Raw genomic sequence first — 18,187 nt, 5'->3', positions numbered from 1 at the left:
ATCAAATACTGTCATAATGATATTTAACCTTTAATTCATTGTGAATATTCTTATACGCGTTTTAAACCTCCACTGCTATTTTCGCTCTCTTTTTTTTTCTTTTATAACATAATTTAAAAATTCCGTTGTCCCGTGTTCATTACGAAAATTTAATCTTCACTTATACAGCGTTTAATTCAAGGTTAGGTTAAAATATATGCAAAAGAATTGAAATACAAATGTTTTAAAGTAAGTTGGATAGTCACAAAACACATTTTTAACAGACAACGGCTAAATTTATTATAATAATTTTTATAAACGATTACATGAAAACGCGGAGAAACAACACGAAACATAAAGGTACATGCAAGAGCGTTCTTTTTACTTATTCAATAGTAAGTATACTCTTGCTGGTTGCTCCGCTTACAAATGCATTTACGCGTATGTGATTATTACATTTGTCAGTAAATTCGTGTGTGTTGTACATACATACATACATACATACATACATATGTATATTTTTTACGGTGCGTCTACGTATATGTACGCATATCTCTGTAAGGGTTTTTCATAATCGAAATACAGTTTCTTTGTTGCATTAAGATTTAAGATACCAGATTTTCGTTCTTTAAAATTACCAGTTAAACCGTTAACAATTTATATCAAAATGAGCGGGGAAGAAATTATTGATTTTACTACTTTAGGTAAACGTAATATTATCTCATTTATCTACTTTAGTGACATCGATTTTGTTAATTTATTTCTTATGTGTTCAAGCTCGAGTAGTACTAGTGACATATGTCAAATAGTATTACGAACATTCCTTTATTCAATAATTATACATACTTGTTATTTTCGATCAAAATTATTTTTATAAATTACGGATTATTTACTTTTATTATATAAATTACCATAAACTGATGTTATCATTATTATAGTTATGCAATTACATACTATATTTAGATGTATTAGTTTCTGAATCAATTTTGCAGTTTTTCATTGCTTTATATAACGTGCTCTTCAAATTTTCCCGTCAAATATAATAGCACAAGAATATACATATACACACATAGGCTGAACTTCGTCTTGGGGGACCAAAAATTTCTGGATGAAAAGTATCAAATCTTATAGTTTTTGACCTGAAACATTCGAAAATGCAAGTTAAAAGTCCAGGAAACCAATAGTTTAAAAGATATGAGTACATGAAAATGTGTGTACTTGGCGTACTTTGACAGGTCAGTACGACGCCATTTGGTCCAATGAGTGGAGTCGCCGTCGGTAAAACAGAATTATATAAGTGGTGGCCTAAACCTGGTATACCTAAGGTTAAGTTTTTTTTTTTATAAACAATATCCCCTCGGATTTGATAGGAACTGAAGGTACTCACACCCAACAAATAGAGTCCAAACAAAGGATTGGATGCGGGGAAGAGTCAATGTGACATCGTACTGTCCTGTCAAAGTACGCCAAGTACACACATTTTTATATACTCGTATCTTTTAAACTATTGGTTTCCTGGACTTTTAACTTGCATTTTCGGACTTTTCAGGTCAAAAACTACAAGAACACATATTTTGGACTCGTTAATTTTTGGTCCCCTAAGACGAAGTTTAACCCATAATTTTTTATATGCATACACTATTTATAAATGTTCATGTTTTGTAGAACCAGAGATTCAAGTTTTGGTGAAGAAGAGCACAACAGCTCGCGAATATTCTTATTCACCCTATAGTAAGTTCAAAGTTGGAGCTGCAATACTTTGTACCGATGGGACCACTTTTACAGGCTGCAACGTAGAGAATGCATCTTATCCTGTTGGAACGTGTGCTGAAAGAACTGCTATTGTAAAAGCAGTGTCAGAAGGAAAACGAAAATTCAAAGCATTAGCAGTAGTAGCTGATAAAGAACAGAATACTTTTACCACTCCGTGTGGCTTCTGTAGGCAAGCTATCGTAGAGTTTGGTGATATACAAATTTATTTGGCAGGGCCTGACATGAAAACTGTATTAAAAACTTCAATCAGCAAGCTATTACCTCGTGCCTTTGGCTTTGGAAATGCAGAAATATTACAATAAATAATTTCTAAAGTATGTTTTTATATGATTCAATAGCTCTGAAATAAAATCATTTATTTGTACTCATTAACTTTTTTACTATCATATTGTCATATCCCATAGTAAAAATGTGCAACTATTACTTATATCCTATCCTATAAATTGATATACGATTGGTGCAATTATAACAATTGAGATATCAGTTTCGTGTACAGTAAGTTTCAGTGAATACAAAGACAATCGTTAAAAAAAAATATTGTTACTGTAATCTTATTCCTGAGTAGTTTTCTCGTGTTTACATAATAAAAATGTAAGCGATTGTAACGAGGTTTCTAAACGGTGTGACTGCTAATGTACATTATACTCAATAAGCGAGAATAAGACGAATACATATTATATACAATCAATGTAATAATGTAGCTTATTTATGTACAATATGCTCTAATATTATGATGTTACATATAATCATTCCTTAATAATAAAAATGCAAAACAGGAACGAGACTGTTTTATGATACACATCCAAGACCTCATCGATGAAAATTTTTCTTTACCAAAAAGGACACCTGCAATTGAACATAATTTTAATATTATTTATTACCCTTAATAATATGTACGAGTAAAATGACTTATAAAATCGTATAAATTTCAGAGAGATAATGAGAGACTGAAAATACCATCCGATATAACATTGACATAGATTTTCATTATTGGTAGCCTGTTGAATTAAAAGATCAACTTGACGTTGGACGCTTAATGTTTCTTCATGAGAGAAATCGCGTCCTGTTAATTTATCCCTTACTCTTGTTATAATTGTAAGAGCTTTTTTGTTAAGTGCTTCTGGCTGATTAGTGTCACCTGTTAAAAATAAGTTCAATTTTTATTTTCATTCTCCATAAGGGTGAACTTTATTAAAACGATATATTACCTCCATTTTCAACGCTACACGGTACTCCTTTCTTTGGTAACGTGGCAGTAAGAGAATCTAACGTATCGCTATGCTCCTGATTACTACTAGCACTCATCCCTTGAGCATCAGATCTTTTACCTTTCAACGCAGCGCTATCCATTAATCTCCAATTTAACAGAGGATCATAAACAAACGCTTCTAACACCGCCATCAAGCTGTCCTTGTTACGATGCAGAACCGACATTACCGATTCGCAGGTTCTTCTGTAAGTGCCCTCGATTCCCGTTACCTCCATTGCATTGATTAACATTCTGGTTAATCTAAATGGTATTTTTTCAGGAAACTTCTCACGGGTCATGGCCACTTCGAAGCAATCTCCAAAATCGATATGCAATATTTTTCCGCTTAAGCGATCTAACATTAAATTCGAGGGATGCCGATCTCCAAGGCCAAGAATGTATCCTACCATTGACATTACAGCGAGAGAACGAGTATAATTCGTTCTGCGATCAAACCATACTTCACTCGACGGTGATTTTAGCCAGAGAAGTCGCGACAAATCATCACCGTGCGTATGTTCGAGGGCATGTTCGAAAACTTCAACCTTTTGCATAAGCGTAAGATGATCGTAACCCGGAGCCATCTGTATATTAAATTTTCTTTGGTTAGATTATCAAAGAAGATCAAGTTTTGTGCATATAGATGGTGTCTCATAACTCGTGTAACACCCAGATATGGGGGTTGCTGGGGTTATTTCGAACAACTTTTACCTTTACCAAAATGTTGGTTGAAGCTTCGTTTTTGAATTATTAACGAAAAAACACTGGCCAATCAGAGCGCTCCTTTAGCGCGGGCCGAACCACGGGAGCGTTGGCTCTAAACCGCGCTCGGTCGTGGTCGTGAACAAACGCATTGGCACAGCGTGTGGGTATCGAGGGAAGCGTGCGAAAAATGTTACATCGTCTTAAATTAAGAACAATGTTTTTTCGTGGTTGAGCGCGCGCTCTTATTGGCCAGTGTATTTTTCGTTAACACTAGATTTACCGGACCAGTTAATATGACTGGTTTCAAGTTTTTTTGTTTTAAATTACAAATCTTATCGAAGTATTTTTGTTGAAACGTATGTTGGCTATTGTTGAGATAAAGAATGGATGTATGTATTAAATTATGTTTCATCCTCGATCTATTTAATTTACTACGTTGTTTTCAACTTTAAAATAAGTCTGGAAACGTCGGTAAATCTAGTGTTAATAATTCAAAAACGAAGCTTGAAGCAACATTTTGGTAAAGGAAAAAGTTGCTCGGAATCACCCCAGCAAGTTCCAGGACACCCTGTATAACTCATTACACTTACCCGTAACATTATCTTATGTTCTATGTTTAACAATATTTTCTTCTTCTCCCTGTAATCCCTAATTAGAGTATGCAATGTATCGCAATGCGGTACCCAACCAATTAAACCGCTATTCGTGGATAACGGAATTACAGCATATCTCTAAAGGTGGAACAGAAATTAATTTACTTGTTAAATTTATGAAATTTGTATCAATATCTTACTTGGATAGTAAGATTTCTTCTAAATGTATCTGGATCATGCAGTAGAAGAGTATTGACTAGACCAAACAATTGCATCACACGTTCATCCTGCCTAAGATCCTCGTGTCCCTTCAAAAGGAACATGTAATCCTTACCATTGCTACCTGTTGAAATAGAATTTTTAAGCGTTAGCAATTCTCAATCTTATAAATTATAAAATAATTGACTCGTAGAATGAGGCAGACCTTTTATACACAATTTTCGTGGTCGTTGTTTGCTTGTTATCACTTGCATTGAACTATGAATACTTGCTATTCTGACTATTGGCTGTCCAGGACTGTAACTTCCTGGTACGGCTAGTTCCAAATCTCTGCAAAGAAGTAACTTTGGACTAACATATTGAAGCTCTAAACTAGTTAATTGCGGCAATTGCCGGGATATTCGTCGAAATACATGATAGTACAGATCCCAGGCCTGATTCAAATCACGAACATTGCGTGACGCTTTGTATCTGTGACACCATTCCTGTGCTTCCATTAAATCTCTACCGTAAGCTTGATTAAAGGATGTCTCCTTTAAAGTTTGGGGACCTCTTTCTAACATGGCATGTAAAGGCTCCAAAGTATCAAACATCCCTCTGACATTTCTTTCTCCAAAATACAATCTACTAGCTTCTTCCAATCCTTCGTGCCAAAGCTCATGCCAGAGAATTGCAACTCTAATCAATTCATCGCTGACCATCATTGCTTGCTGGACTAAAGTTGGACTATGCTCGCACATACTCTTCAAAATTTTATTCGCAGCAGTTTTCCTGGCATGGCTGGCACTTTTTGAGGCGACGGTCAACGGATAGACTAAAGCTTGGGGATGAGTTTTTCCAATATCTATCAGAAGATGATGTATGCATCGACCAACCAACGCTCTGGGAGTATCTATTCTCGCTATAAGTTGAGGAATTACTTGTAACCACGTATTGATCTCGATCAATCGAATACCTTCGACGATGGCTTCGTACACTTCTGGCCACTGTCCATAATCAAACCATAATGTCAATAAACGAAGCGTATCTTGCAATGAATTCCCATGGGAGAGATTAATAGATCTAAAGAAACCTTCTACCGCTGGTACAGTAAATTGAGATATATATTGTGAACTAGAGAGATTATTGCGAGTTCCATTTCCTGGATTATTTTCAGCGTTAGACTCCCCCTGTTGGTGCTTGTAGAATAGAACTGTTTCAAAGTTGGTATACGCAAAAGCGTGCCATGCTTTGTACCATGTTGGATCGTGTTCCGTTGCTGCGGCATAATAAGATAGAACCGCCGGTATAGAATGTTCGTTTATACCTTGCAAAGCCTCTAACCATTCCCCAAGCTTCAGGTAACATCTAGCGAGTAGCCTCTTCCTTACTTCTTGCTGTTTCTCATCCTCCGGATTTACAATCGACACGGTTGTTGGTTGCAAAGATGTCTGTACGAATCTTTGCAATTGATTGTACGCCTCCTCTCGTTTATTCGCGACCCACATGTGCTTGCAGTAAGCAAAGGTAACCTGAGGATGAATGGTCGGCAACGGTTGATCAGGTGTTAACGATGGATCCGCGCCAAGTAACATCACCAACGTTTTATGGCATAACATCAAGCTACCGTTTTTTCTACAGAGACTCGCATATTTCAGCCATGTATACATATCATCTTGCGGCGAGACCACCAACGTATGAACCTGTATAATCTTTTGCCAATCTTCGACTATCCTTTGCCCACCTTGAAGCCTTTCCCACCACATGGATTTAATGGTATTCCTTCTCTCCGGAACGAGCTTGAATTGTATCACCTCTTCTAATTCAGCTAATTTCTGAACCTCCACCATCGCGTTGTAGGCTCTTTGATAACTTTCACCTGCCATGGCGGTCAGCTCGGTGTCCAGCAAATCTCTGGCGCTGTCGATAAGTTGATGAGCAATATTGTACTGCTCGTCGTGAATCGCTAAAACAGCTCGATAAAATGCCCCGTCTTGACTATCCTTCGGTATCAACGATACATATTTCTCCATGCTCTCCCACTGACTCAAACCCCACGCGGCAGCGGCAGCCATCCTAGCCATTCTCTGTTTAATCTCATCGTTCTGGTGCGACCATTGTTTAGTAGCTACATCGTGCAACTGTCCCCATTCCCCAAGTGCCTCCAAGCATCGCATTTCACCCAAGGTGGATTCCACGTCGTTCATATCGCTTTCCAATCTTTCTCTGTACAACTGCAACGCTTTGTCCCAATTATGTAACTTTTCGTACCAACGAATTTGCACCTTCAGATCTTGCTGATTACTCTGATTCATAACGTACTCTAACAAACCTTCGGCGGCTTCTTTTTGCTGGAGTTTGTTATTAATCGATATCAAAGATTCGAAAACGTTGCTGTTCCTGCTCTTATGAAATTCATCCTCCTTGTAATGCAACGCTTTCGCGTACGCCCTGCAATGCATCGCTCGTTCCCCTAAAATTTTGTTGTCCAACGGTAACGGCCCCTTGTCGCAGTGTTCCATAAATTCCGCCAGGTTCAGGATCGTTTGCGTTATCTCAGGAAGATCCGGCACCATCAACGCTTGCTGCAACGTCTGTATAAGCTCTGTTCTATACGTATCGTCTAGTTCCGTCCAACATGATACAAATGCTGCGTTGAACAAGTCCCTGGGTAACTGGGAATACGTCTGCGCAAGAGCCCAGCAGGATCTCAATGCCGGGGAAGGTGATTCCTTGAGCAAACCGATCGACAAACTTCTCAGCCATTCCAGCCAATCGTCCTTCGATACTCTCCTCGTCGCTGTCCAAGCTTTCTGAAGATTCGAAGCAGACACGTGTAATCGTTTTATCGTTGTCGTGTCCGACGATGTCAATGACAAATCACGGTTCTTATTTCTCGAATGTCGATGCCGTATCAGTAGATAATCTTCGCCATCAGCAACGGTTGTTTCTGTTAAAATTTTATCTATTAGAACGTCGTAACGGGAATTAACAATCTTGTGTTTCGTCATAACTTTTTGTACTAATAATATAAATATTTGATACTTTTTCCCTAATTGTATCACCAATGCACACAACGTGTCCATGGCCGTGTCTCGTAGCTCCGGACACTGATCCAGGGTACGAACCAAAGGATGCACGATTCTAGATGCGAAATCTGTAAAGTCTAACGTGTCGGCCAGATGATCGACGGTCTCCAATGCGACTCTGTTTACTGTTATCGGACAGTCGGTGGCGTGAAACAATTTGACGATAGGCGGCAAGACCAAATGAAGATAATTATCCAAATTGTTGCCAAACTTCTGAAGCGCTTGGAGAAGTTTCACAGTTACCGATCTATCTTTGCTTGTATCGTGTGTAAGAACTCTTAATATCTGTGGCATCAATTGAGGCAAGTAAATTTTGAATTCAGCACCTAAGGCGACCGCAATATGTTCGACTAGAAGTATCAGCGTACTTTGTAACGGGCTGTTTACAGTCCAGAATTCTTTGATCAAATTGAATATATCGTCTAAATAATTTCTAATATGTTGCTTCACGATCGCTATGAGAATGGCCAGCTGTTGGAATAGATATTCTCGAAAATTAACGTCCGCCGTGCGAACAACGTTCAGAAAGCTTGGCATTACTTGAGAAATATATGGCACGCATTTTATTCCTAAACTTTTGAATATAAAAGTTACCGCTTGAACCACCATTGTATGGTGCTGCGATAACGTCGGGTCTCGTATGATCCTCATAAGCGTTGCAATCGCTATAGCTGGATAATATTCCTCCAAGGTAGACGATGACATGTTCACCAACATTTCACTGGTCGTTAAGTCCTGTGTATTCTCAGTGTCGCTTTTAGTGTCAGCCATAGACGTAAGAGTGTCTAACAGAGAATCAATCTGGCCAAGATTCATTTTGTGCTTGTACGGATCCAAAGCACCGAGTAAACCGAGTACTCTTATCGTTTCTCTCCTAATGATCGGTTGCTGTTCAGTTTTCAAGAAGTTTATCAAAACATCTAACAGCGATGGATACTGCATGTACGGTTTTACAACGTGACCGGTGCTTCCAACCAACTGCCCAAGAACCCATAGGGCAACACCTCTTTTCTCTGGAGAACTGGCGTCCACTAGCATTTCGAGCAGGATAGATAAAAGCTCAGGCATCCACTGTTGCATTTCGGCACCGTTCACTTCGGCTAGATCACCGATAGCACGTAATATACCTAAGATTACACCAGGGTTCGATTCGGGTTCCTTTAACTTCGGTACGAGAACTTTTAATATCGGTTCCATGTACGGTCTTATGAGCCTCGGCGCGCTGACAACCAAATGATCTAGCATACGAGCTGCTTGTTCTTTGTTCCGACCCATACCAGAATGCTCCAATTCGGTTAAAAATTGTATCAGCGTTTTCCGAAGAGACGGCATTACGTACGCCGGGTTCATCGTGCTCAATCGTCCGATCGTACGAATAGCTAATTCTCTTATTTCAAACATTTCGTCGTTCATCGCGATAAATAACGCTGATAGATTTTCGGCTTGCGCCAGATGAATGTCGAAAGAATCATCCAAAGAGGCTAAAACCCAGAGTCTCACGTCAGGATCTGTGTCCGTGATACCTACGACTAGCAATTTTCCAAGAACCGTGGAAACGGTGTTGGTCACTGTAGGTCCTGGTTGATTTAACGCTAAACGTAATAATCTCGAACACGTTCTCACCGCCTCTAATCGAACCTCGGCTTGTTCCGATGTGAGAAAATGATCAGCGCATCGTCTGACAAATTGTAAAAGTGGATTACCGTCGAAATTAAACGTTCCAAGGGTTTTCAATGCCAAAACTGTAGATGGAATATCTACTTCTGTAGGAGGGACAGATATGGGGCTAGTTGCAGTCCACGGTGCACCAGGATGTCTTAAAGGTTTTTGCATCAGAACCTGAGACAACATGCGTAGAAGTCCTTGAGATATGTCAGATTTTAATGATGGAACGCTATGAGCTAATTCTCTGAGAGATGTTGTGAGAATTGGGCTCAATCCGGTTGCTAACATTGGCTCCAACAGATCCCTTACATCCGCAGCTATCACTTGTTTCACAGCGTGTCCAAGTAGAGTTATGCAAATAAATACTGCTGGTTCCAAGGCTGTTCCTCGCTTCTTGGTGGATGTCTCTTTAGAAGGTAATAAACTCTTAATTACTTCCATAATTTTTGAAAGATAAGGATTTATTGAATCCTCTACTGCGACAGCTATAAATCCAATTGTGGTGAACGCAGCGTACCTATCTTTTTCTCTACTACGTAAAGTCATTAAAAGATATGCTAGCGACTCTCTCAGATGATCTTTTGTAAATTTCTCTTTATTAAAAGCCGCTAGTCTAGGCAACAACATCATAAGAGCGTGTTGAATATGTGGATTTCTAGACATTCTTTGATTCATTACGTCATTGTAGATGTCATCTAGCCTTTCTTGCATCAAACAACGGCAAACTGCAGATTCATGCACCGGATATAACGTTTGCTGAAAATTAGAAGAACTCTGAGAAGAACTGGACCATTTAGAGACTATAGCCGTTTTTAATCGAGGCATCAAAGACAATATATCGTTTTCATTCTGCTGAGTAGAGCAATTTAATCGTTCCATTAAAGCTTCGTAATTTCTTTCCCATTGAATGTTACTACATCTAAGCAATTCGTTTAATATTAATAACGAACCATGTATTCTATCGTCTCTGTTAACTCCCCTTTCTCTTGTATATACTTCTTCAAATCCTGCTACTATTTCATCGTAGCATTGCTTGTACCATTGAGACTTGTGCATTTGTTTCGCTGTTTCCCTCTGCGCAGTAACAACTAAAGCAGCTCGTAATGCTTCAACAGCACCTTCTCTTATCACAGGTTTTGGATCACGTATCGCGTTAAATATAAGTTCAAAAAATGGAGTTACTTGTTGAAAAAAATATGTCGGCATGGAAACAGCGAGTTCCCTTAAAACAAGCACAGCAGCATGTCTTTTACCTTCGTGTCTGTCTCCACCGAGCCATTCAAAGGCACGCTTTACTTCGAATTCTACATATTCTGCAGTGTAAGTACCTGAAACTAATGCCAATTTTCCAACAGTTTTAGCAGCCAATTCCATAACCCCTACATCGTTGGAAGGTAATAAATTTCTCAAGTAATTTGCAAATCTTATAGTTCGTGTGTTAATATTTCCTACATCGGCTCCAATAAGGCAAACTATAGCTAATATTCCTCCCTTCTTTTCATTGACATCTGATCCGGATACCATTTCAAATATATGGTGATTAAATTCATCCATAAAAGCTGTGATTTCTTCTTGCGATGCTTCACGGAGCTCTGTTTTAACATAGAGACAAAGGTCCCTAGCTGCTTTATTACGTGTTTCCTCATTTTTAGATTTAAGTCTTTGAACAAACTGTTGCAAGAGCATACTTAACATTGTTAAAAATTTACTGCTGTCAATTTTACAACTTAATTCTTGTTAATTTCTTCGTAATGATATCTGAAAAAAATTTGACATTCACGAATACAAAGTAACATTATGCATGAATAGAAATTAACATTTATTTCCACGTACCTACTTGACATCACACGAATTTTGCATTGTGATACAATATTTTCATGATTGTCATTATTTCTTTAATTTTCTTAAAGAATAAAGTTGTAATAAGTATATCTTCAACTACATTATTACGAGGCGATGTCTGTCACATAAATCCTTCATGTTTTGATTCACGCCAATTATATGTCGAATAAACTACAAGCTGCTTCTGTGTGTTGTAAACACACAAATCATTGAATTAGTCGATGTCATTAATTTTGTGAATTTATAGTAAATACAGAAAAAATAAAAGTGGTGTGTTCTTCGAGAGAACTATCTTAAGTTTATAACCTCTACATTGGTTAGTACAGTTTGCTCGTGCAGGAAAATTGTGCGCTTTCAAGAGGCTTCCCCCACTCTGTTTGATAAGCTATGTGTTACCGTTTGAGCCTGGTGTATAGCGATATCAGTTATAAAAGAGGTTATTTATATATAAATACTTCATTAACCGAAATAATTTTAAATGCGTTTCAAACATTTAATTAGAAAAACTATAAAAACATGGCAAATGAAAAGGATATAAATAATATTGAAAAGGTAGAAAGTCGTACACAATATGTGAACATGTGTGATAAAGAAGCATGTTACAATGGAGAGAAAAAATTATTAGAAATAAATCCAAGTTTAAGCAAACGTCAGCAGAAAAAAGTAAAAAAACGAGAAAAATGGTTGGAACGAAAGGTGGAGATAAGGTTTTTACTTTACAATTATCATAAATTCATAAACCTTTTGGGATGAAATTTTATAATAACATTGTTAAGGTTATGATTGTAATACTGCCAATGTTAATAACGTTGTTGATTAAAAATAATATTAATTTTACAGATTACGTGAAAGAGAAAAAGCAAGGCAAAAACGAGCATTTGCTCGTGCAAATAATATAGACCTTGGCCCATCTAGAAAAGCTTTAAAAAGAATTACAATGGCAGATAGTACATGTAAAATTGGAATAACTATTGATTTGTCGTTTGATGATTTAATGATTGACAAAGATATTGCAAAATTGACTAAGCAAATATTAAGATGTTATACTTTAAACAGACGTGCTATTGCACCAATGCAATTTTCACTTACAAGTTTTAATGGAAAATCAAAGACAAATATGGAAAGGCATAATGGATACGAACATTGGGATGTATGTTATTATTTGAACAAGTTCAAATTATTATATGAAATTAGCAAAATCTACATTTAAAAATGTATCAAATACATTTTGTAGGTCAAATTTTATATGGAATCATACTTGAATGTCCATCCAAAAGAGAAAATCATATATCTTACTAGTGAATCAGAAAATGTTATCACTCATCTGGAACATGATTGTTTGTACGTTATAGGTGGTCTTGTTGATCATAATAGTCATAAGGTAAGCTAACTTTCTTAATTCGCATAAGTCTTCTTACATTACATTTATATTTTTAGGGTCTCTGTCATAAGTTAGCTGTACAGGCTGGAGTAAGGCATGGCCGATTACCGTTAGATAAATTTTTACAAATGAAAGCTAGAAAGGTTTTAACTGTTGATCATGGTATGTTTTACTTACAATTTAGTTAATTAATTGATTAAAATATTACTGACTAAAATGTTAACATTTAGGCGTGTATATTTTTCAGTGTTTGAAATTTTGCTTAGGGTTAGCGAAGGAAAAACATGGCAAGAAGCATTTTTGCAGGTGTTACCAGAAAGAAAAAACGCACAACCAATTGAGCCATTAGAAAGAAAGGAAGATGTATCAAAAGTCTATAATGAAAAACAAACATTACTTCATATAAACAATGAGATAGAAGAAAAAATGGAAATTAATGAACTTGAAAGCACAAATGATGTATATACATAATAAAAATGTTATGGATAGAACAGTTATGTATGTATCATATATAACTTTACAATATTGATATTTTATCAAATTCTTACATTTTCTGTTGTCTTTCTATTTTTTCTATTAACACTTTTATTATCACAATACGTTTTGCAAATTAAAAAAAGAAAAAACAAATTCGTTCATGTTCGCAAGAAGCACGATTTTATCTACATAAAAAGTAGATAAAAATATATTTGTGTACTCAAAAAATTTAATACTACATACACATACAAGCAAGTATATATATATAAAAAAAAATAATGATTAAAATAAATTAAAGATGCATATTTTATTTAAGACAAGCAAATTTACTTTTAACGTAAGATTTCTTACACAAAATAAAAATAAGGTAAAAGAAAAGTTAAAATTACATTTTAAAAAAATATAAATCATCAATTTTTCTCAAATTTTGCAAGAAAATTTCAAAAATACTGTTTCTATATTTGTGTACAATTTATATACATACCATTTACACGTATTCCTTTAAAATGGAATAGAATTGTAAAAATAAATTAGAATTGTATAAAACTATACATGTTTTTATATAAAGTATTATAATACAGTAGATTATGACTAGAAAATAACTATTTCCAATATTTCAAAATTAAATTAAAGAAGATTAGATTATTTTCTTAAACACAATTTTCCGACGTGTTACCTCATTTTTCATTTTTTGGTTTTCGGTATATGTTATTTGTACACATTAAAGCTTATGTTTGTACTTTACCAATGTAAAGTGTTACATGTAAAATGGAATAACAGTTATTGCAAAATTTGGGTAAAACTGACACGATAATATTTTAAAATGTATAAATTTATATAAAACGAATGTGAAAATCTTTTTACCGCAAACCATATTCTTTGTTATAAACCATAAAATTTTTATTTAACACATTTTCGCCAAACCATCAGAAGCAGCTAAAAAATCGTCACAAATGATTCATGGACGACTCTATACAGATAGTATCGATAAAACTATTTACACAAGTGACATCATTTTTAGTAGTAATCGTACAACAAAATATGATTATTTAAATAAATTTTAAGATTGTACTATTTCATGATTGAAATTCTCACATTTTATGAACAAATTATTTCTAATCATTAGCAGGCTATTGATTCATGTACACAATTTATGCTCTGTTCACTATTTAATCTGGATTGGACTAAATCAAACTATATTATTTACAAAATATTAACGGTTTGTTTCTGATAAATTAAATTGTTCTCTGTATGAACATGTTTTACAATATCAAAACCAGAGCAAATACTATAATATTTATCCAACTGCTACCTGCTGCATAATGAACATTACAATTTCTAATTCCTTAATTATAATTTACAGCTAAATATTTTCCTGTACTTGATACGTATATACAAAACTATTTTTGACCATGAAGGTCAAAATAATATTTAAACAAAAATTTATTTATTCGTTTTTTCTTTTTTTTCTTTAAAAGTATTTTTAAATTCAAACTTTTATGTACACTAAGAATTGTTTATATATCAGAAATAAAGATCAAAATGATTTTCTTTATTGTACATAGTATGTACAACTTCGTGCATTTACTTCGAATGTACGTAAGTACACCATTGTACTTTTTAGAAAGTTTAAAAATTTCACAGGGTAATTATCTTCGTTTTGTCTAGTGATAAAAGATTTTCGCGAATTTATTAAAGAAAATAGTTGCATTGCACAAATATTCATGAACTGAAGCAGGTAGTTCAAATCTAAACCAAGTAATTTAAGTTGCTTAAATTATTACCTTGTTAACATATATTTAATCATTAATTTTTTTTATCGTTTAACGATCAGTTTTACTTTTAATTCTACTCTGCATAACAATAACTTCACAGTTTCACATACCTGTGAATCTTATGCAAGATCTATGTTATCAACTTCTTGACTGTCAATTATTTCGAATTCGCTACCACTCTCATCACTATGACTAACTAATTTTCTTGATATAGGTTCAAGCTCCGCTTCTTCTTCAGAAGATGATCCTTTTTCGAAATGAGCACTTTGAAATTTAATACCATCCACATCATTTTCTTCGGCGCTAAGCTCTAATTCCGAGACTTCTATATCGTCAGCGCTGCCATCTTCGTGCGATGGCATTTTTAAACCAGTAAGTTCTTCGTCATTAAAAAATTCTGAAATTAAAGGTATGATTTATGTACATATATTTTTTTTAACAGTGTCCGAAAAATATACTCGATATTAAATCACACCATTTTGAGCATCAGATAATACACTGGTTGGTGTTGGAGACTGATCCCCTGATTCTCCTGCTCTTGTAAGAACTTGAAGATTATCTTCAGTTACTGCTGGTAAAAATTCTTCAATTTCGCTATCCCATTCTGTACAAGAATATAAATAATGTTCCTAATTTATCATGTTAAGTGCTGATCATACTTTGATTTTTAATTTTAATTTTAATATTATTATAATATGAATATTAATAAAATATTTCAATATTTAATACAGTATTACTTACCTTTGTGTGATATTCTGCTAGGGAGTTTTAACAGCAATGCAGGTCCAAGTAGAATGCTCATACAAATTGTATATGCAAGAAGTACACCATTTATAGTACGACCAATAATCCATAGGCCCAAAGATAGAGAACATATAGCACTGCAAAACTACAATCATTTTTAATATTTAAAGGTGTAGTATCATTCTAAAATGAATTCAAATTTTAAATATGTTAAACTTTGTATTTTTCAAGTAATGAATATAGTAACATTTAATCATTTAACTACATTCTATTTACATTTTAAAAATATTTAAATATTCAATAGAACTTTACCACTCCCGGTTGATCTTTTCTTAACTGTTTCAAACTATGAATTACTGATTTTACTCTTCTTCCTATTTTTTCTATTTGCTCTGCTTTTGCATAGGATCTATAAAGATATTATGCGTACTTCAATGAAATTGGATCAAAATATGTAAATATAATTTTTGAAAATTTAAACATTTACGTCGATGTATCCAATGCTTTATTTTCTTTTTGAACTTGAGCTTCTAAGGTACTATAGCAAAGGACAATGACCAGCGCAGCACTGCTGGCTGCAGCAAAGCCACGAACCTCTAATACAATAATACCCCTGTAAAAAGAACATCAAATTAACATCGTAAATGTAATATAACTTATGTTTTAAAATTTAACAACAGTTCCATATTTTCTCACATTTATAATAACATCTCATTATTGTACATTAAAATAATTAAGAAATGTATTAATTGAAATAATAGCATAATTTATCATTAAAAATTTTTAAACCCCTGATTATACTTTCTAATTATCAACAATACTGCCATCTAGGCTAGTACTTTTGATCTCCAGTGAAAAACATAGAAAAATTGCAATTCATTCTATAAAGTATGTAAATAAATACGAATGATATGAATGAGTATAATTACAAAAAAAAGAACGCTTTTAATATTACTGGGTCGATCAAACTAGAGGAAAATCATCAATGACCGCGTATCAACTTATTTTCGTAATTATGTATGTACGTAAATAATGTCACGGAAGTGAACTTTTTCTTATCATGAAGAAAGACGTACGGAGAAATACAAATTATTATCGTAACTCTTTGATACTAATATTATTATTTACAACGATATCCAATACCAAAGCGCACACGCTTTAACAAACCTTGACCTAGAAGACGGATTGCTTACAAAAGCATTACGAGATAAATTGTAGTACAACTGTTTCGATACTTCTTTTACAACTGCATTAATAAAAAAAGTATATTGAACAAATTCTGATCATACTCCTGGAGATTCCTGAAGATTGCAAAATATCAAATAATTGCCTATTATATTTTATAAAAATATCTCATTTTTATTTTGCAAATCAAACGAAAATTAAAAACATAATGCGTATTGGTATAACGAAGAAAATAAAAAAGAAAGAAAATCAGTCACAAAATAATTTTGCGAAATCACGCGTAACGCATATAGCTGAGAAATGACGCACACCGTGTCGGACTTAAGTAAACTCACCAAAACAGTATGTTGAATACGATGACGACGGAGATACTGTTTACCGAATTTTCCCAAAGAAGAATACTCTCCAAAATACCACAGAATCGTCTCGAAGCCTCAAAATTGCATCCAACATTCCGATACTGTTCAACATCGATAGTTTTACGCTTGTCCTCGGTAGTCACCTCACTCGTATCACGAAATGTCGCATTTCTCATCCATTGGAAATAACATGCCACTCTTGAAAGTCGTTCCATGACAGTTCCAGGTCGACGTTGGCTGCTTTTGTCGTCCTAATTCCTGTACTCCTTTGGCATGGTACACCCTCGGAAGACTGTGCGGGAGTATTTTTAGCGCGTGACAACGAGAGTTAAGAGTTTTGAGAACGAACGGGAGTTTCCTTCTGCTTTGCCTCGAATAACGGAGTGAGAAGGAGATAGAAAGAGATAGATACGTGTGAGAAAGAGAAGGAAAGAACGGAAAGCGAGAGGAGTAAGAAAACAAAATTCAAACGAAAGGGATAGATTGCTAAAACTGAGGATCAAGATTGACGAAGAACGAGTGAATGAAATATAAGCGGGATGGAGAAAGAGAACGTCACCCGATAGAGAAAGAAAAATAGATAAGTACCGATTGTATGTATTTATATATGTATATCCTTGCACTTGTTTCGCGTTCGCTCTTGTCAAACTTCCGGACCACCTTCTTTCGAATCACAGGGTTTCTTTTGTTTCTTCCTGATTGATTTTTTAAATGTTCCTTGATATTCAGTTACGTTGCGTCTGTTATCCTTCTACTGACGTACGTACGCGTTCAAGCGTTATTTCGCATACCCTACCTTCGCTAACTGCAAACACGTGACAGCTGCGACGCGAGACGCCGTTGCACGGCCACAACGTGTATTACGTCCCTACAATGGAACTGCGTAAATCTTTAAATTTTAGTTTTGTCAATAACATATGACCAGGTGCTCCATTGCCTCTTTGTTGAATATGAAACTACATGTATTTCATTCTTTAGTTATTTAACAGTTTACTCATCCTCCTATGATTGTCGGCATTTTTTTTTATTTTTCACAATTTCGTACCGATCTTAATGAATTATTGTTAATACATATTTGTTTTTTGTTTCAGTAATCTTTAACCGTTGAATATTGTTTAAAAGAATATTTTACAATACGTGTAATCGGAAGTTTGATAAAATATTCCATTACCT

General features: G+C 34.9%; 4 protein-coding genes across 6 annotated transcripts; 2 read left to right on the top strand and 2 right to left on the bottom strand.

Moving 5' to 3' along the window:
• Positions 1–502: 502 nt before the first annotated feature.
• On the top strand, positions 503–2,116 carry LOC117602275 (cytidine deaminase). Its single transcript, XM_034320075.2, has 2 exons — positions 503–683; positions 1,645–2,116. Exons 1-2 carry the CDS (start codon positions 647–649, stop codon positions 2,052–2,054), a joined length of 447 nt encoding a protein of 148 aa, XP_034175966.1. The 5' UTR covers positions 503–646; the 3' UTR covers positions 2,055–2,116.
• Positions 1,644–11,497, bottom strand: Tor (serine/threonine-protein kinase Tor). Of its 2 annotated transcripts, none has more exons than XM_034320061.2 (7): positions 11,085–11,497; positions 4,724–11,009; positions 4,500–4,642; positions 4,297–4,437; positions 2,961–3,585; positions 2,710–2,890; positions 1,644–2,598 (listed from the first exon to the last, which is right to left on the bottom strand). In XM_034320061.2, the coding sequence occupies exons 2-7, from the start codon at positions 10,944–10,946 to the stop codon at positions 2,583–2,585; spliced, it is 7,329 nt and encodes a 2,442-aa protein (XP_034175952.2). In that variant the 5' UTR covers positions 10,947–11,009; positions 11,085–11,497; the 3' UTR covers positions 1,644–2,582. The 2 variants fall into 2 exon arrangements, with proteins under 2 accessions (XP_034175952.2, XP_034175953.2); XM_034320062.2 differs by having other exon boundaries at positions 11,089–11,497.
• Positions 11,497–13,230, top strand: LOC117602274 (tRNA methyltransferase 10 homolog A). Of its 2 annotated transcripts, none has more exons than XM_034320074.2 (5): positions 11,497–11,800; positions 11,934–12,243; positions 12,328–12,474; positions 12,531–12,636; positions 12,741–13,230. In XM_034320074.2, the coding sequence occupies exons 1-5, from the start codon at positions 11,610–11,612 to the stop codon at positions 12,821–12,823; spliced, it is 837 nt and encodes a 278-aa protein (XP_034175965.2). In that variant the 5' UTR covers positions 11,497–11,609; the 3' UTR covers positions 12,824–13,230. The 2 variants fall into 2 exon arrangements, with proteins under 2 accessions (XP_034175965.2, XP_034175964.2); XM_034320073.2 differs by having other exon boundaries at positions 12,722–13,230.
• A 270-nt stretch (positions 13,231–13,500) lies between these two features.
• LOC117602272 (uncharacterized) lies at positions 13,501–18,029 on the bottom strand. The gene is made up of 7 exons (XM_034320071.2): positions 17,603–18,029; positions 16,991–17,306; positions 15,958–16,083; positions 15,783–15,879; positions 15,468–15,615; positions 15,202–15,330; positions 13,501–15,123 (listed from the first exon to the last, which is right to left on the bottom strand). The coding sequence occupies exons 2-7, from the start codon at positions 17,227–17,229 to the stop codon at positions 14,846–14,848; spliced, it is 1,017 nt and encodes a 338-aa protein (XP_034175962.1). The 5' UTR covers positions 17,230–17,306; positions 17,603–18,029; the 3' UTR covers positions 13,501–14,845.
• Positions 18,030–18,187: the final 158 nt, after the last annotated feature.

This window comes from Osmia lignaria, chromosome 13 (genome assembly GCF_051020975.1).
Source record: "Osmia lignaria lignaria isolate PbOS001 chromosome 13, iyOsmLign1, whole genome shotgun sequence".
NCBI classification, from domain to species: Eukaryota; Metazoa; Arthropoda; class Insecta; order Hymenoptera; family Megachilidae; genus Osmia; species Osmia lignaria.
Note: the sequence above shows the minus strand (reverse complement) of the source record. Positions and strands in the feature narration are given on the sequence as shown.

What these genes read in the sequence shown, in the direction of transcription:
- Tor (XM_034320061.2), bottom strand. Translation starts at nt 10,946, where the DNA reads ATGTTAAGTATGCTCTTGCAACAGTTTGTTCAAAGACTTAAATCTAAA. An exon ending in GAAGAAATCTTACTATCCAA is followed by an intron (nt 4,438 to 4,499) that starts GTAAGATATTGA and finishes TTCCACCTTTAG; the next exon opens with AGATATGCTGTAATTCCGTT. An exon ending in AACATAAGATAATGTTACGG is followed by an intron (nt 3,586 to 4,296) that starts GTAAGTGTAATG and finishes TTTAATATACAG; the next exon opens with ATGGCTCCGGGTTACGATCA.
- LOC117602275 (XM_034320075.2), top strand. Translation starts at nt 647, where the DNA reads ATGAGCGGGGAAGAAATTATTGATTTTACTACTTTAG. An exon ending in TATTGATTTTACTACTTTAG is followed by an intron (nt 684 to 1,644) that starts GTAAACGTAATA and finishes CATGTTTTGTAG; the next exon opens with AACCAGAGATTCAAGTTTTG.
- LOC117602274 (XM_034320073.2), top strand. Translation starts at nt 11,610, where the DNA reads ATGGCAAATGAAAAGGATATAAATAATATTGAAAAGGTAGAAAGTCGT. An exon ending in GAACGAAAGGTGGAGATAAG is followed by an intron (nt 11,801 to 11,933) that starts GTTTTTACTTTA and finishes TTAATTTTACAG; the next exon opens with ATTACGTGAAAGAGAAAAAG. An exon ending in GGTTTTAACTGTTGATCATG is followed by an intron (nt 12,637 to 12,721) that starts GTATGTTTTACT and finishes TATATTTTTCAG; the next exon opens with TGTTTGAAATTTTGCTTAGG.
- LOC117602272 (XM_034320071.2), bottom strand. Translation starts at nt 17,229, where the DNA reads ATGGAACGACTTTCAAGAGTGGCATGTTATTTCCAATGGATGAGAAAT. An exon ending in GTATTCAACATACTGTTTTG is followed by an intron (nt 16,084 to 16,990) that starts GTGAGTTTACTT and finishes TTCTTTTTACAG; the next exon opens with GGGTATTATTGTATTAGAGG. An exon ending in GAAAAGATCAACCGGGAGTG is followed by an intron (nt 15,616 to 15,782) that starts GTAAAGTTCTAT and finishes AAATGATTGTAG; the next exon opens with TTTTGCAGTGCTATATGTTC.